The sequence below is a fragment of the Salvelinus fontinalis genome, chromosome 11 (assembly GCF_029448725.1).
Source record: "Salvelinus fontinalis isolate EN_2023a chromosome 11, ASM2944872v1, whole genome shotgun sequence".
Classification (NCBI taxonomy): domain Eukaryota; kingdom Metazoa; phylum Chordata; class Actinopteri; order Salmoniformes; family Salmonidae; genus Salvelinus; species Salvelinus fontinalis.
In genome coordinates this window covers 30,194,735-30,219,580 of record NC_074675.1, presented here as the reverse complement: position 1 = coordinate 30,219,580, position 24,846 = coordinate 30,194,735, and the positions used below count along the sequence as shown (strand labels likewise).

The 24,846-nt window shown below is 43.1% G+C and overlaps 2 protein-coding genes across 2 annotated transcripts in view; one reads left to right on the top strand and one right to left on the bottom strand.

The window, feature by feature from the left end:
• The window catches only part of slc7a8a (solute carrier family 7 member 8a), a 36,215-nt gene extending 15,380 nt beyond the window's left edge, over positions 1–20,835 (top strand). The window contains exons 2-11 of the mRNA XM_055938342.1: positions 1,819–2,023; positions 4,560–4,711; positions 9,755–9,880; positions 11,370–11,523; positions 11,782–11,905; positions 12,265–12,368; positions 14,036–14,132; positions 15,812–15,961; positions 17,450–17,627; positions 18,433–20,835. Coding sequence (XP_055794317.1) covers positions 1,819–2,023; positions 4,560–4,711; positions 9,755–9,880; positions 11,370–11,523; positions 11,782–11,905; positions 12,265–12,368; positions 14,036–14,132; positions 15,812–15,961; positions 17,450–17,627; positions 18,433–18,587 — 1,445 coding nt within the window. The 3' untranslated portion in view covers positions 18,588–20,835. The remainder of the gene's footprint in view (positions 1–1,818; positions 2,024–4,559; positions 4,712–9,754; positions 9,881–11,369; positions 11,524–11,781; positions 11,906–12,264; positions 12,369–14,035; positions 14,133–15,811; positions 15,962–17,449; positions 17,628–18,432) is intronic.
• Positions 20,836–23,041: 2,206 nt separating this feature from the next.
• On the bottom strand, positions 23,042–24,598 carry LOC129865495 (NEDD8-like). Its single transcript, XM_055938341.1, has 4 exons — positions 24,395–24,598; positions 24,132–24,179; positions 23,899–23,981; positions 23,042–23,618 (listed from the first exon to the last, which is right to left on the bottom strand). Exons 1-4 carry the CDS (start codon positions 24,410–24,412, stop codon positions 23,498–23,500), a joined length of 270 nt encoding a protein of 89 aa, XP_055794316.1. The 5' UTR covers positions 24,413–24,598; the 3' UTR covers positions 23,042–23,497.
• Between the last annotated feature and the right edge of the window lie 248 nt (positions 24,599–24,846).

The window sequence follows — 24,846 nt, the reverse complement described above, 5'->3', positions numbered from 1 at the left end:
GGTCTTGCTCACATCAGCTACCGAAAGCGTTATCACACCGTTATCCAGAACAGCTGGTGCTCTCGTGCACGCTTCAGTGTTGCTTGCCTCGAAGCGAGCATAAAAGGCATTTATCTCGTCTGGTAGGCTCACGTCACTGGGCAGCTCGCGTGTGGGTTTCCCTTTGTAGTCCGTAATAGTTTTCAAGCTCTGCCACATCCGACGATTGTCAGAGCCGGTGTAGTAGGATTCAATCTTAATCATGTATTGACGCTTGTCTTGTTAGATTGTTCGTCTGAGGGTATAGCAGGATTTCTTATATATGTCCGGATTAGTGTCCCGCTCCTTGAAAGCGGCAGCTCAAGCCTTTAGCTGGATGTGGATGTTGCCTGTAATCCATGGCTTCTGGTTGTGTTATGTACGTACGGTCACTGTGGGGACGACGTCGTTGGTGAACTTATTGATGAAGCCGATGACTGAGGTGGTATACTCCTCAATGCAATTGGTCTGTGCTAGCAAAACAGTCCTGTAGAGAAACATCCTCGTCGTCTGACCACTTCCACTTTGAGCGAGTCACAGGTATTTCCTGCTTTAGTTTTTGTTTGTAAACAAGAATCAGGAGGATATTTGCCAAATGGAGGGCGGGGGAGAACTTTGTATGCGTCTCTGTGTGTGGAGTAAAGGTGGTATAGAGTTTTTCCCCTCTGGTTGCACATGTGACATGCAGGTAAAAATTTGGTAAAACTGATTTAAGTTTGCCTGCATTGAAGTCCACGGCCACTAGGTGCGCCGCTTCTGGATGAGCATTTTCTTGTTTGCTTATGGCCTTATAGAGTTGGTTGAGTGCGTTCTTAGTGCCAGCATCGGTGTATGGTGGCAAATAGACAGCTACGAATAATATAGATGAGAACTCTCTTGGTAGATATTGTGGTCTACAGCTTATCATAAGGTACTCTACCTCAAGCATACCTCGAGACTTCTTTAATATTAGACATCGCGCAACAGCTGTTATTGACAAAAAGACACACACCCCCACCCCTCGTCCTACCACACGCCCCCTTTTCCTTCGTCTTTTCTTCACGCAAATAACAGGGATTTGGGCCTGGTCCCGGGAGAGCAGTATATCCTTCTCATCGGACTGGTTAAAGGAAAAAGCTTCTTCCAGTTTGTGGTGAGTAATCGCTGTTCTGATGTCCAGAAGTTATTTTCGGTCATAAGAGACGGTGGCAACAACATTATGTACAAAATAAGTTAAAAAATAAGTTACAAACAACGCAAAAAAATATAACAAAATAGCACAGTTGATTAGGAGCATGTAAAACGTCAGCCATCAAGTGACATCTTTAAGGGATAATAGCTTTCACCTGGATTCCCCTGGTCAGTCTATGTCATGGAAGGAGCAGGTGTACCAAATGTTGTGTATACTCAGTGTAGATTACACTCACGGTTGGAATCGGGATTCTGTAGGAGGTGGAACTGTGCTTTTGTTACACATGTTGATTAGAATCCCTCTCATTGTTTTCAGTCTGTTCCACTCCCCCAAATTGAGCTCCTGATTGCACCCTGTGACAGATGCTGGTGTCCGATCGATAACAGTCCCCTCTCCCCTCATCATTAGGTGGTGGAACAGATGTTTTTTTCATTTTATTCATTTAACACTTATTTCGCTAGGCAAGTCAGATGTTCTCTCACTTAAAATGTTCCAACCCCCCTTCAGCTCTTCCAGCTTATGAATGACACTGGTGTCACACTAATAATCGTTCCCCTTTCTCCTCAGTGTCTCAAATAACTGTTTGTGTCACATGAATAACCCTCCCCCTCTTCTTCTCTCTATCCCAGGTAATATCATCGGCTCTGGGATCTTTGTCAGCCCTAAGGGCGTGATGGAGAATGCTAGCTCAGTGGGTCTGGCGCTGATCGTGTGGATTGTCACCGGCATCATCACGGCCATCGGAGCGCTGTGCTACGCCGAGCTGGGTGTCACCATCCCCAAGTCAGGGGGAGACTATTCATACGTCAAGGACATCTTCGGAGGACTGGCAGGGTGAGTGACTAGAGCTGTGGTGTTTGGTGACCTTTGACCCACAGCATACAGTACCAGTCAAAAGTTTGGACACACCTACTCATTCCAGGGTTTTTATTTATTTTTTACTATTTTCTACATTGTAGAATAATAGTGAAGACATCAAAAATATATTTTAGATACTTCAAAGTAGCCACTCTTTGCCTTGATGACAGCTTTGCACACTCTTGGCATTTTCTCAACCAGCTACATGAGGTAGTCACCTGGAAAGCATTTCAATTAACAGTGGTGCCTTGTTAAAAGTTAATTTGTGGAATTTCTTTCCTTCTTAATGTGTTTGAGCCAATCAGTTGTTTTGTGACAAGTTAGTGGTGGTTTACAGAAGGTAGCCCTATTTGGTAAAAGACCAAGTCCATATTATGGCAAGAACAGCTCAAATAAGCAAAGAGAAACGACAGTGCATCATTACTTTAAGACATGAAGGTCAGTCAATCCGGAAAATGTCAAGAACTTTTAAAGTTTCTTCAAGTGCAGTCGCAAAAACCATCAAGCGCTATGATGAAACTGGCTTTCATGAGGACCACCACAGGAAAGGAAGACCCAGAGTTACCTCTGCTGCAGAGGACAAGTTTATTAGAGTTACCAGCCTCAGAAATTGCAGCCCAAATAAATGCTTCACAGAGTTCAAGTAACAGACACATCTCAACATCAACTGTTCAAAGGAGACTGCGTGAATCAGACCTTCATGGCCGAATTGCTGCAAAGAAACCACTTACTAAAGGACACCAATAAGAAGAAGAGACTTGCTTGGGCCAAGAAACACGAACAATGGACATTAGACCAGTGGAAAAATGTCCTTTGGTCTGATGAGTCCAAATTTTAGATTTTTGGGTTCCAACCGCCGTGTCTTTGTGAGACGCAGAGTAGGTGAATGGATGATCTCTGCATGTGTGGTTCCTACCGTGAAGCATGGAGGAGGAGGTCTCTCTCTCTCTCTCTCTCTCTCTCTCTCTCTCGCTCTCTCGCTCTCTCGCTCTCTCTCTGTGTCACTCACTCGCTCACCCTCTTATCTTCTCTGACAACTTCTACCCAGAACATATCATCAAACCTTTGTCCACATTGATTGAAGACTGTCTGTGTGTACATAGTGTTCTCCCAGACGGTAAACACACTCAGATTGAGTTTTGACCTTGTCTTGTAACAGTCTCATGGATACATGGGTATTTTTAGATAGGAATCCACCCAGACAAAACAGCACCTCAGACTATTGTTAGTGTCCCATTATAGACATCAATACATCAATAAGAAATGTACAATGAAACATGAACTTCTACCCAGAACCAACTGATATTCTCTGTTTGAAGGCTTTGTTTGGTATGTTAGAAATGGTCTTGAACTGTTTCCTCCAGGTGCCTCAGATGTTTTGGTTTGAAGTTTTTCGGGTCGCATACTGTTCCCCTGTTTCCTTCTCTCTGTGATACCAAGCGACAATCAACGAGTGTTAGTTTGGATGGTGTACTGTATAGGAGTAGGAGGAGGGTGTCGATAAGGACACCCCTGTGTTCCCGGGGGGAGTGGACTCTTCCACGGAGACTCTCCACAGGTCTCCATAGGGTTTTGTGGAAGTGCCCACTCATCCCAGTGGTGCAGGGCCAAGCATTCCAGGGGCCAGACTTGGTGGTGGTGGTGACATACAGTCGTGATGACACGCTATCCGCAGTGTTAGCAAATAAAGTCCTTAACTGATGGCTCAGCTTTGGGGCTTTAGTTTAATCTTACAGACTTACTGCTTTGTGAACATTTGTTAACACACACACACACACACACACACACACACACACACACACACACACACACACACACACACACACACACACACACACACACACACACACACACACACACACACACACACACACACACACACACACACATATATAGAAACACTTAAACATACATTGGCTCAACACTCGCTCACACACACGCATAAACACACACACATGCTTTGTGAGGGACGACCAGGCTAACAAGGTGGACGCAGCGAAGCGTAATGCTCGCTCCATAAGCTTGTGGAGAATTTGTGGAAAAACCATGTCCTAATGTGGCCTCCTCTCTAGTCAGCTAAATCTCAACTCCCCATTCCCCCCCCCCCCCTAACACACACACACGCACGCACACACGCACGCACGCACACACACACACACACACACACACACACACGCACGCACGCACGCACGCACGCACGCACGCACGCACACATTCTAAGTGAATAACCTGTATTCTTCTAAGTGTAGACTCTGCCCCCTTAATTTCATATTTGATACAATGTTATCCAGTCGACCTACTGTATGTGTTACCACACTCTGACCGGAAGCTAGTGTGTGTGTGTGTGTGTGTGTGTGTGTGTGTGTGTGTGTGTGTGTGTGTGTGTGTGTGTGTGTGTGTGTGTGTGTGTGTGTGTGTGTGTGTGTGTGTGTGTGTGTACATCAGTGTCTAAATGCCGTTCATAACCCTAATTAACCCCTCTGCCTCCATCTCTCCCTCCCTCCTCCTCTAGGTTCCTGCGTCTGTGGATCGCAGTGCTGGTGATCTACCCCACCAACCAGGCGGTGATCGCCCTCACCTTCTCCAACTACGTCCTGCAGCCCCTCTTCCCAACCTGCTTCCCCCCAGAGAACGGTCTGCGCCTGCTGGCCGGCGTCTGCCTACGTGAGTACCCTGTACCCTGGAGGGAGAGGGGGATGGTGAGGGATGGAGGGATGTTGAAGAGTTGAATGGATTGAATGTGACCGACAGAGAGAGAGAGAGGGAGGGAGGGAGGGAGGGAGGGAGGGAGGGAGGGAGGGAGGGAGGGAGGGAGGGAGGGAGGGAGGGAGGGAGGGAGGGAGGGAGGGAGGGAGGGAGGGAGGGACTTTCAGCTGTGCAACAATTACTGAAAGTCTGAAAAACTCTTTAAACTTTGACAACTTTAAATGAGTTATCCTGTCAACTCTCTGCATGCCAAAGATTCTTTGTTTGTGTTGTAGTAGCGCCACTTGGTGTTTTGGCCATGATCCGAGTTCTCTGACCATGGGTAAAGTCACACATGGATGTGAAAGAGAGAGAGATAGAAGAGTGGAAAGGGCAGGAAAAGGACATAAGAAATAAAGAGGAGTTGAAACATCAACAGACTGTTCTTTCACAAATCTAAGAATATGGGATAGGTGCCAGCAGTAGCTACACCTGGTTTACGCCTTATAGCTTTCACCTATCCAATCATATCAGATCTGTGAATGAGAGTGAAGGGCAAAAAGAAGGGAACAACTTTGTGAGGTCACCCAGGGTCAAAGAGCATGTAAGGAAGAGAGTGGGTAAAAGAAGGTAGCAAAAACCACAGCAAGAGTGTAGCAGAGTGGGAGAGTGTTTTAAGACAAACGGAGACTTGTGTTTGCTCCATTCTGAGAGTCGTAGTGCCGGACCTCTCTAAGAACTTCACACACGCTGCCCAAATACCACAAGCAGTGCTCAGACAGTCAGAGAGAGACAGATACACCTTTCAAAACGAGACGTTTTGCCGCCAAATTTTTGCCGACTTTTCTTTACATCTGAAAAGGTGTTGCCGGCGACATATGATGTACTTTTATTTCCTCAACTGACCTAGTCATCATTGCAGTATTGTGTTTCAAATTCCCGCCAACCTCTCAGTATAAATGTCCCCTTTCAACTTACCGGCTTTGGCATGGATTAAATCATGAACGTTCTATTGTTGTTCTCCGATTTCAAACTTGTAGCTCATTTAAATAGCAGTCTGGTCCAAATAACAACACTACCTGCTCTATTTTGTGCACACAAAAAAACATCATTTTAAAAATGTATTTAGGAAATCTAAATCTAGCAAATCTTTATAGAAATGTCTTTGGTTTGTTGCTAACGTTAGCTTCTTCGGTGCCCAATTGTTTTAATAGGCAACATCCCGTGAATCCTATGTGGGTAAAGTAAGAGAGCGGGAAATAGAGAGGGAGAGAGCGAGATGGGGGAGAGAGAGAGACAGAAAGATGGGGAGAGAGAGAGAGAGAGAGAGAGACAGAGAGGCACAGAGAGAAAGGGAACAGAGAGAGGGAGTATGAACGGTGTGAAGCTAGTTTGTGAAAAGCAATAACCTCCCAAATATCGCCGTCTGTCTGTTAAATCTTTCCAAAAAAATCCCTAAGAACTGTTTAACAATCCTTTTCAAATCAGTATTTTCTAAGAAGATCTTATCAATAGATCTTTGCACTTGGCTCAATTGTTACTCGAGCGACTGATTAATAGTTTGGGAAACTGTTCTTTAGTCTCACCATTCACGTCTACAGTACCCACTTTATCTGTAATGTACCTGTATCTATCTTGTTGCCCATGTTGCCCATAGAGCAGTATACTCTGATAGTTGAGTACAATTCCTCTTTTTCATCCCCCTTTCCCCTATCTCCCTTTTTCTGCCCTTCCTCCGTCTCTCTTTTTTTTTGTGGTTTCTTACTGCCCCTTGAACGTACAGTGCACTCTGGATCTGTGACTGGCTGACTGTGTCTTGGGGAGGGTGGGTGTCAGAGGTATTCTGTAGCTTGTGTTATACAAGAGGTTTTATGTGTCTAAGAGAGTCGTGAGAGTCCAGGCGTCCTTGCTGTCTGTTTTCTATCACAGAGGCCCTAGAAAATCAATATACAATCTATAGCAGGTATGGGGAGGTTTTTTTGTGAGGGTGTATGTGTTTCCAGTATCTGAATGGTGCTGTGCAGTCACTTATTCTGACTATACACCAAAAAAACTAAAATATACAATACAGCATATGCATATATTAACTGCCCCCCCCCCCCCACACACACACACACAAACACACACACACACTCCCGTACCCCACTCCTGTTTTTGTAAACTCACAACCACTAACCGTTCATTGGTCACTGGCGATAGACTCGTGCTGCAGCTACTTTAGGAAAGTGTTCGTGGTTGTGTGCCGCAAGCCAGCTCCTCCCCTCTCTCTGTCTCCGTGGCCTGGAGTTGCGTGGTGCCTTGTTATGGACCTCCGAATGTCCCAGTGTGTACTCAGCTTACAAACAGCTGAGAATGACTCAGGTTCTCAGAACGCGCCCGGTTTCCCAGGTGTCAACCAGTATATGTTCCTCTTAGCCTGACCACATGTAGAACAGAGAGGAGTGGGATTCGTGCTCTTTTGAAAATGAGAGTATGAGACAGCCTACAGTAGGGCTGATTAAAAAGTTTCCCTGCCCTGCAGCACAGGTCAAAATAAAACGCATGTGCTGCCAAGTGGATATGACTGCACTGTCAGGGGCATTTTGCAGAAATGTCACCGATGTATTCCATTACGTATGTTATTGTTACTGTGGTGATTGCAAACGCACTTGCCGCGTGACATCACCCTGGGAGAGAGGACATCTGTACTGTTAGTTCTTTGTTACATATAGTTCTCATTTAAATTTAGATGTGTGGTTAGACACACACACACACACACACACACACACACACACACACACACACACACACACACACACACACACACACACACTGCTCAACTCATATGTGTGTGTCTGTATTTCCTGTTTATCAAATGAGAGTGCAGAAACAGCACAGTCTTATGCAGCACAGCTCTCCCACACACCACTACCACTGTTGTGTCTACAGTTTGTTGCAGCTGTTATTTTGTTAGCCTGATCCAAGATGTGTACTTTATGCGCTTTTTACGCTCTATTGTACAACAATATTCAGAGGAGTTGGATAAAGCACACACAGGTCTGGGACCAGACTAACTATGTGTTACCGGCTGACAACATGCCCACAGATCAGGCCAAACAGCCCCCTACCCCCTTTCCTCTCACTACCCCCTCGACTTCCCCCAGACCTCTAAACATCACACACTCTTTCACAACTATGAACTACTAACAAGCCCTTCCTCTCTTCCCCTGTTCCTCTCCTCCTCTCCATCTGTGTCTGGTGGAGCAGCCCGTCACTGTTCCTTGGCAGACTGACCAGATCAGCGGTATTTCTAGTGTGACGCGTGTGTCATGTCATGTGTGAAACAACAGGGTCTTGACAGGGTTCTGTAAACCGTATTCGGCCCAGACGGCTGCCAATAGCTGCAACTAATAACACATCAATTGGCGGGTGCTTGTAGTCATTCTATTTCACACATGTACAAGTGCGTGTTATACACACACGTGTGAATTGGAAATGTTTAATCTGCATATCACAACTACCCCTGAGACACCCACTACCGACGGCGACCCTGCAGCAATTGAGGTTAAGTGCCTTGCTCAAGGGCACATCGACAGATTTTTCACCTTGTCGGCTGGGGAATTTGAACTAGCGGCCTTTCAGTTACTGGCCCAGCGCTCTTAACCGCTGGGCTACCTGCTCCCCCTATCATTACTATCACGTCTAACATTACCTGAGTAAGTAAGTATCCTTACCCTTGCAACAGTAAGGAAGCAGGTCTTCCAGAACAGCCCATAGACCAGAAGCCTATCTCCTGTTTCTGTAGCGTAATGCAGCTTGATGTACAAGTACACCCCCTGGACAGGACGTTATTCCATTGCGGGACCATGGTGACATGTACTGTACTGCAGTACGAGAAAGGTGGAGGTGGGACAGAGTGCAGGATAGACACGCTGACCCCCAGTCAGTGTCTGTGGATGAACTCAGACCCATGAGCCTTTGGCGCGTGGTACGTGTCATTGTGTCCGAGAAGTTGAGAGGCAAGAAGAGAGGGGGTCCTAGTTCGTTGTGATAGTACAGCCCCACTGGGCACACACTGGTTGAATCCACGTGGTTTGCACGTCATTTCATTGACGGTAGCAAAGGTAACTGCGTGCGTCACCTTTTATGACACGTCCTGGCCAGTTGTAGCACAATGTGTGTTACTGTATCTCCTGTCACACACACACACACACACACACCTTCTTCTCACTCCTTCCGATTCTCTATCCATCCGCTCCTACTGTTTCTGTTTCCCAGTCTCTCTCTCTCTCCCTCTATTCCTCTCTCCTTACGTCACCATTTCTAGTACTGTGACCACTAGCTAGTGTCCGTGCACTCACACTGACCGCTGTTGGACGCCCTTCAAAAAAACAGAACAGAAGGGAAATATAGTGTAGTCGTGTACTTCTCCCTTTGTGCATTGTTAGCAACTGAGTTGATGAGAATTCTATGGTGAGAATTCCTCCAGTCTACTATGTTGTTTATTGTCTGGGATTCGCCATTGTGTTCCTATGTTATTCTGGCCTGGCTAGTGTAATGTAGCAGAGAGCAGTGGAGGACATGAATGAACGGAGCACAACGCCCAGCGTGAATTGTATTGTGTTGATCTCTGTTGTGTAATATTTCTTGTAGTTCAATTTAATTCAAGCTTTATTGACAATTGAATCTTTCAATTGAATATAATTCAAGCTTTATTGACAATTGAATTCAGTTTAATTCAACAAGCTTTCGTGGCATTATAAGTCCCTATCTTATATTGCCACAGCAAAAACGCATAATGATAAAAACACATTTAATCAATTGTAACACTCCTTCTTATCTCTCTCTCTCTCTCTCTCCCTCTCTCTCTCTCTCTCTCTCTCTCTCTCTCTCTCTCTCTCTCTCTCTCTCTCTCTCTCTCTCTCTCTCTCTCTCCCCCTCTCCCTCTCCCCCTCCCCCTCTCCCTCTCTCTCTCTCTCTCTCTCTCTCTCCCTCTCCCTCTCTCTCTCGCTCTCTCTCTCGCTCTCTCTCTCTCTCCTTCAGTGTTGTTGACGTGGGTGAACTGCTCCAGTGTGCGATGGGCCACCAGAGTCCAGGACATATTCACAGCCGGCAAGCTGCTCGCCCTGGCTCTCATCATTATCATGGGCATCGTGCAGATCTGCAAGGGTAGGACTACGCACCGTGTGTGTGTGTGTGTGTGTGTGTGTGTGTGTGTGTGTGTGTGTGTGTGTGTGTGTGTGTGTGTGTGTGTGTGTGTGTGTGTGTGTGTGTGTGTGTGTGTGTGTGTGTGTGTGTGTGTGTGTGTGTGTGTGTGTGTGTGTGTGTGTGTGTGTGTGTATCACACTCCATACCACAGAGTCTGCCCATCTCGCCATCTCTCTCTCGGTCCAGAGACACCACAAAGACACCAAACCCCACTGACATCCTATCACTGGGTCACTGTGGACTCAAAGTCTGGGTCGCTGTGGACTCAAAGTATGTGTCCCAAATGACACCCTAATCCGCATATAGTGCACTTCTTTTCACCACAGCCCTGTGGGCCCTGATCGAAAGTAGTGCACTACATAGAGAATAGGGTGCTGTTTGCGACACAGACATAGCTTCCCTATTCACAGAGATAAGATGTCACAGTTCTGGGGCCTCTGATAAAACTCACAGAGCTAATAGAGTTTTAAGGTGGTTTTCATCCCAGTCGTGTCTGTGGGTTAGTTAGCATAACACTAATGAGGGTCAGTTATGAGAGAGACAGACAGAGACAACAGTGACAATAGGGCTGTAGACACAGAGAGAGGAGAGAGGGATTCTGAGTGTTGGTGCAAGAATACAATGGGTGAGAGTATGGGAGAATCACCAATCAGAGAGAGATGGGGACAAAGAGAGAGTAAGAGCAAAAACTGAGGGAGAGAGGCGGGGAAGAGGCAGACAATGACAGAGAAAGAAGGAGAGGAAGAAAGAGGGAGGCAGGAAGAGAGATTAAGGATGCATGACCTGTTCGTATTGGCATGACAACGAAAAGATGAGACTAGGAGGAAAGGACAGAGATAGACGGGGTCGGAAGTAGACATGGTGTGCAAGCCAATAGTGTGTACTCTGTCACACACACAAACACACACACATGCACACACTGCGTCCTTATTGTTATGTCCTATGTGTGACCTGGCAGCTCCCTTATCAATCTGCATTGCAGTAGTAGTGAACCAATTTCACAAAGCTAAAATCTCTACACATCCCCCAAAAAATCCTCATTCAATTTTTTTTTTTTTTTATAAATACGTATTTCACAGAAATACTAAATCTAGGCCTACACCACCCTAAAATCTAGGCCTACACCACTCTAAAATCTAGGCCTACACCACTCTAAAATCTAGGCCTACACCACCCTAACATCTAGGCCTACACCACTCTAAAATCTAGGCCTACAAGCCCCTAAAATCTAGGCCTACACCCCCCTAAAATCTAGGCCTACACCAGCCCTAAAATCTAGGCCTACACCACCCTAAAATCTAGGCCTACACCACCCCAAAATCAATGCCTACACCACCCCAAAATCTAGGCCTACACCACCCTAAATTCTAGGCCTACACCACCATAAAATCCTCATTCTAAACCCCATTTGTTCGCTCTTCTTCCCCTCTATTCCTCTCTACTCCTCCAGGGGAGTACTATTGGCTGGAGCCAGCCCATGCCTTTGAGCCCTTCCAGGAGTATGACGTGGGGCTGATAGCCCTGGCCTTCCTACAAGGCTCCTTCGCATACGGAGGATGGAACTTCCTCAACTACGTCACTGAGGAGCTGGTTGACCCCTATGTGTAAAGCCCTACTACAATTAGTTCATGCATGTGTCCCAAATTCGATCTTTTGATATTATATTTGAGAACTGGACTGATCCCTATTGAATGAGACCTACATGTCTTTAATGAATGGTCTACCTTTTTGGTCTACCTTTTTGGTCTACCTTTTTCCCCATCCCTCTCTCTATTTTGAACTGGACTGATACCTATTACCTACATGTCTTTAATGAATGCTATACCTTCCCCCCCATCCCTCCATTCCTCTCTCTATTCTAGGAATCTTCCTCGTGCCATCTTCATCTCCATCCCCTTGGTGACGTTCGTGTACGTGTTTGCCAACATTGCTTACGTCACAGCCATGAGTCCTCAGGAGCTGCTGGCCTCCAACGCTGTTGCTGTAGTGAGTAGCTCCACCAACCATCCTGCCAGGATCAGGAAGCAGCTTTGGGTTTATTCACGTTCAACCTCAGTATTAACAAAGGCCTCTGGCGCCCCCTTGTCGGTCACAGAGAGATAATGGTCCTTAAATTCAGATTCAACTTTGAATTCTGGTTAGTGGAGTGGCATATCTGTACCATATTATCAATCAACTGATGCTACAATTTTAACTTTTAAGTGTATAAGTATCAAACCTTGTGTTGTAGCTATGTAGCAGTTCATTGAATGTGTAATTGTGTGTTTCACCATATTCTCTTGTCCCCTCTCTTCCTCCCTATATTCCTCCGTCTATTCCTTCCTTCCTTCCTTTTCTCCCTCCAGACGTTTGGTGAGAAGCTGCTAGGCGTGATGTCATGGATCATGCCCATCTCTGTTGCTCTGTCCACCTTCGGAGGCGTCAACGGGTCCCTCTTCACCTCCTCACGGTATTCTCCTCCACATTATTTATCTGCCTCTTGTATCTCTGTTTTTCTTTATCTCTCTCTTAATATACAGTACCAGTCAAAAGTTTGGACACACCTACTCATTCCAACATTTGTCTTAATATTTTACTATTTTCTACATTGTAGAATAATAGTGAAGAAATCAAAACTATGAAATAACACATATGGAATCATGTTGTAACTAAAAAAGTGTTAAACAAATCAAAATATATTTAACATTTGAGATTATTCAAAGTAGCCAACCTTTGCCTTGATGACAGCTTTGCACACTTTTGGCATTCTCTTAACCAGCTTCATGATGTAGTCACCTGGAATGCATTTAAATTAACAGGTGTGCCTTGTTAAAAGTTAAATTGTAGAATGTCTTTCCTTAATGCGTTTGAGCCAATCAATTTCAAGATCTTTGAAAGTGTCTTGAAGTGCAGTCACAAAAACCATCAAGCGCTATGATGAAACTGGCTCTCATCCTCTGCTGCAGAGGATAAGTTCATTAGAGTTAGCAGCCTCAGAAATTGTATCCAAATAAATGCTTCACAGAGTTCAAGTAACAGACACATCTCAACATCAACTATGCAGAGAAGACTGCGTGAATCAGGCCTTCATGGTCAAATTACTGCAAAGAAACCACTACTAAAGAACACCGATAAGAAGAAGAGACTTGCTTGGGCCAAGAAACTAGCGCAATGGACATTAGACTGTCCTTTGGTCTGATCAGTCCAAATTTGAGATTTTTTGGTTCTAACCGCCATGTCTTTGTGAGACGCAGAGTAGGTGAACGGATGATCTCTGCATGTGTAGTTCCCACCATGAAGCATGGAGGAGGAGGTGTGATGGTGTGGGGGTGCATTGCTGGTGACACTCAGCGATTTATTTAGAATTCAAGGCACACTTAACCAACATGGCTACCACAGCATTCTGCAGCAATACACGATCCCATCTGATTTGTGCTTAGTGGGACTATCATTTGTTTTTCAACAGGACAACGATCCAACACACCTACAGGCTGTGTAAGGGCTATTTGACCAAGAAGGAGAGTGATGGAGTGCTACATCAGATGACCTGGCCTCCACAATCACCCAACCTCAAACCAATTGAGATGGTTTGGGATAAGTTGGACCGCAGAGTGAAGGAAAAGCAGCCAACAAGTGCTCAGCATATGTGGGAATTTCTTCAAGATTATTGGAAAAGCATTCCTCATGAAGCTGGTTGAGAGAATGCCAAGAGTGTGCAAAGCTGTCATCAAGGCAAAGGGTGGCAACTTTGAAGAATCTCAAATATAAAATATATTTTGATTTGTTTAACATGATTCAACATCATGATGAATATATTTTTGATTTGTTGGTTACCCACATGATTCCTTATGTGTTATTTCATAGTTTTGATGGCTTCACTATTATTCTACAATGTAGAAAATAGTAAAAATGAAGAAAAACCCTTGAATGAGTAGGTGTGTCCAAACTTTTGACTGGTACTGTATATCTTTCTCTGTGAACTCTGTCTTCTAACTAATTTCTCATTTTTTTTTATCGATGTACTTATCCCTTCACGTCACCCTTTCATTACTCCGTATTGTTGTACTGCGTTAGATTGTATTAGTAGTTAACCTGTCTCTCACTCACTCTCGATCTCTCTCTCTTTCTCTCAAACAGGTTGTTCTTTGCTGGAGCCAGAGAGGGCCACCTCCCCAGTCTCCTGGCCATGATCCACGTGAAGCGTTGTACCCCCATCCCTGCTCTGCTCTTCACTGTGAGTGCTAAATCCTTTCTATCTTTCTCTCTCCATCGCTCTTCCCCTCTCTCTTTCTCTCTCTCTATGTATTTACCTTGGACACATGTGTCTGTATATACACAGTACACTATACAGTGGCAATAAAAAATATGTATGGAATTACCTGGATTTCTCCATAAATTTTACATCAAATTTTATCTGATCTTCATCTAAGTCATAACAATAGACACAGTGGGCTCAAACTAATAACACACAACTTATTGTATTTTTCTTGTCTATATTGAATACATAATTTAAACAAAATAGATCTCAGAAGACGTAATATTAAGAATTGTTGACTTGCATAAAGCTGGAAAGGGTTACAAAACTATCTCTAAAAGTCAGTCCATGGTAAGACAAATTGTCTATAAATGGAAAAATGTCAGCACTGTTGCTACTCTCCCTAGGAGTGGCCATCCTGCAAAGATGACTGCAAGAGCACAGCGCAGAATGCTCAATGAGGTTAAGAAGAATCCTAGAGTGTCAGCTAAAGGCTTACAGAAATCTCTGGAAGATGCTAACATCTCTGTTGATGAGTCTACAATATGTGAAACACTAAACAAGAAAGGTGTTCATGGAAGGACACCATGGAAGAAGAACATTGCTGCACGTCTGAAGTTCGCAAAAGAGCACCTGGATGTTCCACAGCGCTACTGGCAAAATATTCTGTGGACCGATGGAACTACAGATGAGTTGTTTTGGAAGGAACACACAACACTATGTGTGGAGAGAAAAAAGGCTCAGCACACCAACATCAAAACCTCATCCCAACTGTAAACTTTGGTGGAGGGAGCATCATGGTTTGGCGCTGCTTTGCTACCGCAGGGCCTGGACAGCTTGCTATCATCGACTGAAAAATTAATTCCCAAGTTTATCAAGACATTTTGCAGGAGATTGTAAGGCTACCTGTCCGCCAATTGAAGCTCAACAGAAGTTTGGTGATTCAACAGGACAACAACCCAAAATATAGAAGTAAGTCAACAACAGAATGGCTTGAACAGAAGAAAATACGCCTTCTGGAGTGGCCTAGTCAGTCCTGACCTCAACCCGATTGAGATGCTGTGGCATGACCTCAAGAGAGCGGTTCGCACCAGACATCCCAAGAATATTGTGGAACTGAAACAGTCTTGTAGAGAGCAATGGTCCAAAATTCCTCCTGACCGTTGTGCAGGCCTGATCCGCAACTACAGAAAATGTTTGGTTGAGGTTATTGCTGCCAAAGGAGGGTCAACCTGTTATTAAATCCAAGGGTTCAGAAACTTTTTCCAACCTGCACTGAGTGTTTACACAGTCTATTCAATAAAGACATTAACATTTATAATTGTTTGTGTGTTAATAGTTTAAGCAGACTGTGTTTGTCTATTGTTATAACTTAGATGAAGATCAGATAAAATTTTATGACCAATTTATGTAGAAATCCAGGTAATTCTAAAGGGTTCACATACTTTTTCTTCCCACTGTATGTACAAAAGTATGTGGACGCGTGGAGGCTGTTATAGCAGCAAAGGGAGGACTAACTCCACATTAATGCCCATGATATTGGAATGAGATGTTCGGGCGCAGGTGTCCACATACTTTTGGCCATGTAGTGTACCTTATATGTTCATATACTGTACACATATTGACCCATTCTCTCCCTCTCTCCCTCTCTCCCCCAGTGTCTGTCCACCCTGTTGATGCTGTGCACCAGTGACATGTACACCCTCATTAACTACGTGGGCTTCATCAACTACCTCTTCTACGGGGTCACTGTTGCCGGGCAGATCGTGCTGCGCATCAAGGCACCCGACATGCACCGACCGATCAGGGTGAATTTCAAAGAAGACATTTTTCGAGGCTATATTTGCTAAACGTTTCCAACAAATCTTCATTTAGGATACACTTTATATATACTGTATCTTATTTTTTCTCCAAGCTTTTTATTTTACTTTTTAATTGGACGTCCCACTTTAAATCTTTGTCATACATCTATCTTATTATGATTCTTTAGCAAACTACTCCTCTTACACCGTTTAAGCTAGAAATTACATTCACACTTTAAAATGTGTAGACTGGTCTGGATACAACTTTTTGATAATATTTGTACTTTTTAACCTATTACGCTTTTTGTCCTTAAAAAAATGTAATCCTCCACTTGAATTGGATTTCTTCAACCTTCTAAAAGTCCCATTGTTATAAACTTCCATGACTTCAAACATTATATTCATTGTCAACAATGTCATTTTTGACACAAATCAGCTACTTTGACCACTTTCCCCATTGTCTCATGTTAGATCTGTCTGATAACGCACACTCACGGGATAGCTAAAAATACATTTGGCTGTTCTAACGTTCGAAAATTTTACCAAGGTGACAGCGTCCACTGAACCACCTTTCCTAGCTACGTAGTGTAGTGAAGTTGTTGATAATGCACAAATACGTTTTCAATATATCTGTTCTGCCGTAATAGTGCGCCCAGTTTTACAGCACCACTGACTGTCCTCTGCGACATTATCATCGTGTTGGACAAATGTTACAAGGTAGCGAGGCACAGTGCCAGCTGTCACTCAGATACTGTACATGCTGATTTCTGAGAACAGTCCAATAACTTTGGTGCCGTTCAACTTCATCAGTGCGTCATAGCGTCATAGCTACTGTGCGTCATAGCTACTGCGATTTTTTAAATGTAGGAACTAGTGTTAGATCGATGAGCAAAAATCTTGATTTTTAGAGACGAGTTCCACGTCCTACAAGACAGATCAGTTGAGGGACGAGGGCCATAGGGGTGTCACATTATGACATCTCGGTCTACTTCTCTGCTATTGTAAATCTGAAATCGGAACACTTCCTCCACTACCACAAGAATACTTTTAAAGAGCTAAATCAAGTCCCACAAGTTTACTTAATGTAAAAGTGTCATCTAGTTTGTTTCTCAGTGTTTAATTCCCTTTTGAAAATAGGTGCAAATTTTATAGCTGGTGCAAAGATTTTGGTAAATCTGACTGTAGGTATTTGAGGGCTTATTCTCATTGTGTTTTTGCATTATGACCACCAATATTTCTCTCTCTCTCTCTCTCTCTCTCTCTCTCTCTCTCTCTCTCTCTCTCTCTCTCTCTCTCTCTCTCTCTCTCTCTCTCTCTCTCTCTCTCTCTCTCTCTCTCTCTCTCTCTCTCTCTCTCTCTCTCTCTCTGTCTCTCTCTCTCTGTCTCTCTCTCTGCTGTCTCTCTCTCTCTGTCTCTCTCTCTGTCTCTCTCTCTCTGTCTCTCTTTCTCTCTCTCCCTTACCTTCACCCACTCCCTCTCTCTCTCCCCCTCCAGATCAGTCTGGTATGGCCGGTCATCTACCTATTGTTCTGGGCCTTCCTGCTCATCTTCTCCCTGTACTCTGAGCCCATTGTGTGTGGCCTCGGCATGGCTATCATGCTGACTGGAGTACCGGTCTACTTCCTGGGTGTCTACTGGGACAAAAAGCCTGAATGCTTCAACAACTTCGTTGGTATGGCAACTTTATTTCTTTATTTAACCTCTATTTAACCAGGCAAGTCAATTAAGAATAACTTCGTATTTACAATAAACTGGAACTTCCTTCAGATGAGTTCAACTTTATTCAACCTTTAAAATCGTTGTTGTTTTTATTAACTCAACTGTCTTCTCTGGTCACTTGACGTTATGTTACGTATGTAGATTCACAGCGTGTCACTACTAATCTCAGTGGCCACAACCAAATCAGCAATGTTAAGGCTGTTATGATAGACTATGGCCATGTCCGAAATATGTGTTGCCTACTGCTTACTAAAACAACACACTGTGTACTAATCATACTGCATATCATTTAGTATGTACTGTGTAGTAATCACACGGAGGTCTCGAAAGACGATTCTCTTCCTCATTAGTGTGCAGCGAATTCTACGAGATGAAAAGCCAAAATGAGTATGACATCCTGGGATTTAAAGCATACTAGATTTTCAAAATTCCACTTACTATAAAACATTATATTTTCCCAAACCCAAAATGCCTACTATTTAGAACGCAAGTCCGGGTATTCAGATACGGCCACAGTTACTAATCTAACTATCTAACCCTGTGTATTTTCATGTTACATGTGCCAAGGCTCTATTGTACTCTGTTTATGATGTGATACTTATAAACTTCTTTGTCTTTCTCTCTATATCAACTTTGCATTCACTATACTTTTGCAGTCTTCTGTCATCCTCTTGTTTCCCTCTATTTCTACTATGGATCCACTGACTAGTTTTGGAGTCTACTCTAGTGTCTTAACCGCTCCTCTTCTCTCTCTTCAGCCAAGATGACCTACCTGGGCCAGAAGTTCTGTGTGGTGGTGTATCCAGGGGAAACGAAGGGAGCAGGGAACGGGGAGGAGGGCGAGGAGCTGAAGGAGTCCCAGGCTCCTCTCTCGCAAGACGATGGGGAGACACAAAAGTCTGCAGACTGCTAAACACACACCTTTACTAGCCCCCCCCCCCCCCCACACACCACTACCACCCACCAGCTCCTCAACACTCACACACAGACACACACACACACAAACTCAGAGAAACACACTCTCATTGAGGTAGAGTCAGAGTTTCAGGTATATCACTATGGCAGAGAGGAGTTAACACTCATAGACTCGGAAATACTCTTACACACTGTTTTTATGTGTTCATCCATCTGATTGTATCTTTGTTTCAGTCACCAATGTTGTGCCAAATAGAGGAGAGGAGGAGGAGATGAGGAGACCTATATAGACCTATATCCGGTCATTACATTTCAGTGTGCCACCTTTTAACGCTACTTATTGCAGAAGACATATCCAACCTGACATCCTCACAGATACACACTCATCTTTTTATCCTCTAATCCTTTCATGTACCCCCTTAACTACTCTTTTTCTTCATCCTCCTCATCTTCCTCCACACACTCCCTGCACACTCCATGAGTGAGAGAGCGCTGGCCATTTTAAAGTACTCGTACTGTACTGTGGCAGATTCATCATCAACATTGCTTTTGTGTTCGTTTTTTTTTCTTTTTGCCTCCTTTTGAATAGAATTTGCCTTGTCTTACTGAAAACACACCAAAGCTGTATTCCTTTATTGTCAAAACCATCAAATTCAGATAAATTCTTTGAATGTTCTGTTTCAAATACACTAAATACTGTCTGTGATTCCAAAATGTTTTTTATAATTGTTTATATCACGTGTCATTGTTATTATATTTGTTTTTTTATGTTAGTTTTAATGTTTTTTTCTGTTCAATATCAATAACTTTTGGGTCTTATTTTTCTTTTTTGCAACAGCGAAGGTATACTTTTAAGAGCCTATGAGGGATCTGGTTTGGTGCCTTAGGTATTGGTATGTAATTGTTATCATTGATGTTGACAGATTATTTCATCCAGATATTTTTAAAGAGATTTTTGAAAAATAATAATAATAATGATGAAAAAAACAAAGAAATGGCCATTTTGAATATTCCAGGTTGACTCACTGTGTTTACTGGATATCTGAGGAAGATTTCATTAAAGGCAGACAATCAACTCTACAAATGAACAGTCTGATGATTTAAAAGAGTAGAAGCACAGACTAACACGCCGACTACAGTTCTTACACCTATAGAGACACGGACACACACACTTACATGCACACAAACACACACTCGCATGTCCACGCCCTGGGAGAAAATAGTTAGAAGTTGAATTGTATGTGTAGCTAAGCTTACTGCAGTGTAAATCAACAGCAGTGGTGTGCTGGTGTTGATGTAAATGTCTATTATTAATGTCTATCATTAATGAGGCAATTCAGTATTTTTGTAGATTAATACACATCTATACATCTACTCTTCAAAATAGTTTGATAGTGCTTTATTTAGTGATGTTTGAATTAATATAACTGATCATGTTTTATTCACAAAATAATAACTGGATAATATTACATGAATGTAAAGTTACATTTGTTGTTAAAGTGACGTCAGGGATTTAAATACACCCCCTATATGAACGAGAAATGTTCTGTTTATTTGTTGTCAGGTGACTCTGTAATGTACAGTATACATACACTACCGGTCAAAAGTCTTAGAACACCTAATCAATCAAGGGTTTTTCTTTATTTTCACTATTTTCTACATTGTATAATAATAGTGAAGACATCAAAACGATGAAATAACACATATGGAATCATGTAGTAACCAAAAAGGTGTTAAACAAATGAGATTCTTCAAATAGCCACCGTTTGCCTTGATAACATCTTTGCACACACTTGGCATATTCTCAACCAGCTTCACCTGGAATGCTTTCCCAACAGTCTTGATGGAGTTCCCACATATGCTGAGCACTTGTTGGCTGCTTTTCCTTCACTCTGCGGTCCGACTCATCCCAAACCATCTCAATTTGGTTGAGGTCGGGGGATTGTGGAGGCCAGGTCATCTGATGCAGCACTACATCACTTTCCTTCTTGGTAAAATAGCCCTTACACAGCCTGGAGGTGTGTTGGGTCACTGTCCTGTTGAAAACAAATGATAGTCCCACTAAGCCCAAACGAGATGGGATGGAGTATCACTGCAGAATGCTGTGGTAGCCATTCTGGTTAAATGTGAATTCTAAATAAATCACAGACAGTGTCACCAGCAAAGCACCCCCACACCATCACACCTCCTCCTCCATGCTTTACGGTGGGAATTACACATGTAGAGATCATCCGTTCACCCACACCGTGTCTCACAAAGACACGGCGGTTGGAACCAAAAATCTCAAATTTGGACTCCAGACTAAAAGACACATTTCTACGGGTCTAATGTCCATTGCTCGTGTTTCTTGGCCCAAACAAGTCTCTTCTTATTGGTGTCCTTTAGTAGTGGTTTCTTTGCAGCAATTTGACCATGAAGACCTGATTCACACAATCTCCTCTGAACAGTTGATGTTGAGATGTGTCTGTTACTTGAACTCTGTGAAGCATTTATTTGGGCTGCAATTTCTGAGGCTGGTAACTCTAATAAACTTGTCCTCTGCAGCAGAGGTAACTCTGAATCTTCCATTCCTATGGCGGTCCTCATGAGATCCAGTTTCACCATAGCGCTTGATGGTTTTTGCGACTGCACTTGAAGAAACTTTCAAAGTTCTTGAAATATTCCGTATTGACTGACCTTCATGTCTTAAAGTAATGATGGACTGTCATTTCTCTTTGCCTATTTGAACTGTTTTTGCCATAATATGGACTATCCAAATAGTAAAAGTGCCATAATATGGACTTTTACCAAATAGGGCTATCTTCTGTATACCTTCCTACCTTGTCACAACCCAACTGGTTGGCTCAAACACACTATGAAGGAAAAAATTCCACAAATAAACTTTTAAGAAGGCACACCTGTTAATCAATCAATCAAATGTATTTATAAAGCCCTTTTTACATCAGCGGATGTCACAAAGTGCTATACAGATACCCAGCCTAAAACCCCAAACAGCAAGCAATGCAAATGTAGAAGCACGGGGGCTAGGAAAAACTCCCTAGAAAGGCCAGAACCTAGGAAGAAACCTAGAGAGGAACCAGGCTCTGAGGGGTGGCCAGTCCTCTTCTGGCTGTGCCGGGTGAAGATTATAACAGTACATGGCCAAGATGATCAAATGTTCATAGATGACCAGCAGTGTCAAATAATAATAATCACAGTAGTTGTAGAAGGTGCAACAGGTCATCACCTCAGGAGTAAAAGTCCGTTGGATTTTCATAGCCGATCATTCAGAGTTAGAGACAGAAGGTGCGGTAGAGAGAGTCGAAAACAGCACGTCTGGGACAAGGTAGCATGTATGGTGAACAGGTCAGGGTTCCATAGCCGCAGGCAGAACAGTTGAAACAGGAGCACCAGCACAACCAGGTGGACTGGGGACAGCAAGGAGTCATCAGGCTCAGGTCCTCCGAGAGAATAGAGAAAAGAGAGAAAGAGAGAGACAGAAAAATGCATTCCAGGTGACTACCTCATGAAGAGAGAATGCCAAGAGTGTGCAAAGCTGTCATCAAGGCAAAGGGTGGCTATTGGCTACTTTTTTGGTTACTACATGATTCAATATGTGTTATTTCATAGTTTTGATGTCTCACTATTATTCTACAATGTAGAAAATAGTCAAAATAAAGAAAAACCCTTGAATGAGTAGGTGTTCTAAAACTTTTGACCGGTAGTGGATACTATGGATGGTAATGTGACCCAGTTTACCAACAATGGCCTTGCTGTTTGACCTTTGAAACACACGTGTACACACACTGCTCTTCTTCCGATTTTATAACCAGTTTGAGGCCTTCTCAGTACATTCACACTGCCTTCTCCACACTGCCAAAAGCCAATGAACACTCAATAGCTCACTGGTTTCCATAGAGGGCTGGCTTTATGTTAATGATCCACCACCTTTGTCTTAAGACCTCTTACCAGTCTATGCTAGCCTGGTTAAACCACACTGAATGTTGCGCTCACCAAGTGAAACAATGGTGAGCGCAATAACAACAAACTTAACCAGGTTATGGCTATCTATGTGTTGATGTAGATGGACGTGCTAAAAGCCATGCAATACATGATGTGAAGTCTCACTACGTTTTTGTTCTAAGCAATATGATTGTGACCCCCATACTTAATCCTCCTGGCACCATTGGGTGACTAATAGACCGATAGTTAAAATAAATGAAGCTATTTTTTTATACTTTTCTGCTGAAAATTATTTTTGACTGGATCGTAAGTCCAACCACCTCCCTTACACATAGAGCCAGGAGATTTTCTTGATCACATGACAACTGTTTCTGTTTCAGCATGAATGTACATATAGTAACAAGAGATAAATAAATATATACTGAAGTATATTAATTGTTGATGACTGGCGTGGCGTTTGTATTTTTCCTACAGAACGTACCTTTCAGTTCTATAACATTAAACACATCATTAATGATAAAACAACACCAGTCACTGATAACTGATGTTTTTTTTATTGACAAACTAAACCATTACATTCATCTACTTAAAATAATAATTTCTCACTTTCATGCATTGTAAACGTAACATCTGCATCATCAGTTTGATGCACACAAAAGAGGGAGGGACAGGAGCGAGTGACATGGTGATAAGCCCAAAGGACAAAACCTTCTCTTTACAGATATGAAGCAGGGCCCTCATATTTTAATATTAATGACACATGAGTGATTGTAACAGGGTAATATGTCTCCAAAAAGGTCTAGGGTGGCCTGTCCCAAGGGGAGAGGGCTGAAGTTGCCGATAAGCACTGATCTATGGTCAGTTCAGCATTTATAGCCCATAATTGTTACGGTTTGGATTTGAGGAGGTTTATGCTAGATCTGTGCCTAAGAGCAACATCTACTGGGACCAAGGCGGGTGTGGTGGTTACAAGGCAAGCAGGAGGCTCGTGGGACAGTGGAGGACCTCCCCTCCTCTTAGCGCAAGGACCAGGTGTAGTACGGAGCCTCCCTGGATCTTGTAGTCTGCTGCTGTCTTCTCATCGTTCCTGAGGGAAAGAAGCTGATATTAGGAAGAGAACGACAATTTCATTCTCATGCACAAACTGTTATTTTTGTGTGTGTTGTTATCTGACCACTGACTAGAGAGAATGTCTGTGGACGTGTAGGAAGACGGGTTGCCTCCTACATTAACAATGGTCCAGTGCTGTTGCCCTAGGTCTGGAACTTCCAAGACTAATGCAGGACAACCACTTGAACACAGAGAATATATAAGCTAAGGTTTCTTTTACACGTGATTAATTCCACGGTGTTGCCTCTGTGCCTTACATTTGTTTCCCACTGTAGATCAACCTCTGTTGCTGAGGCGGAATCCCCTCTTTCTCCTCCACTCGCTCTTTAATCCTCTCCACCTGACAAGAGACGAGCCAGAGAATACACACACTGAATACATAATATCACTGTATGGTTTCACTGAGGGCTGTGGCATGCGCACACACACACACACACACACACACTGATAAGGAACAAAGGGAATACTGGAAAAAATTCTAGCGACATACCTTGTCTGTGGGCTCTATGTCAATCTCAATTTCTTTCCCAGTGAGTGTCTGACAGACATTGATAAAATAGTTAGTCATGTTAAAGAGGATGCCTTCATAACCAGCACGCGTCAGTTAGTTACTTATGATCTATCTAAATTATTCGATTCTTATTTTATGGACCCATGTAGCTAGCTAGCTACTGACTGTGTGCACTGAGCAGCTGAATTAAAACCTAAACTAGCCAAATTGCTTGTGTGGCTGCATGTCTGACGTTCTCTTACCTTGACTTTAATCAACATTTTGACTTATTTTGTTTTCTAAACACAATTATACTATAACTGATTTGGTATCTGTGTAATATCAGATAAATGTGGTATCCTGCTTAGCTACAATATGAGACATTTCTACACCAATCTTTCTTTGACGCAAAGAATTCAATTGAAGTTCCTGTGTTTCTCAGAAATAGGTCCCACTATTCTCCGTGCTCACAACGAAAGAGTTCCGCGATGTGCTTAGTAAACTACAGTACGGTGTTACGTTTTCTCCGTCAAAAAGTTGTATTAGATTAAATATGTTTATTTAAATAGTTTAGTTATTGTGCGAAAAATCCCTAGAGGTAGCCCCATTACTACTGTCAAAAAAAATAATAATCGTAGACTTTAAAAAAAACTTACGTAAATGAGTCTTTATTTGTAGTCTTTTCTCAACATCCACTGCACCAAAAATATCACAG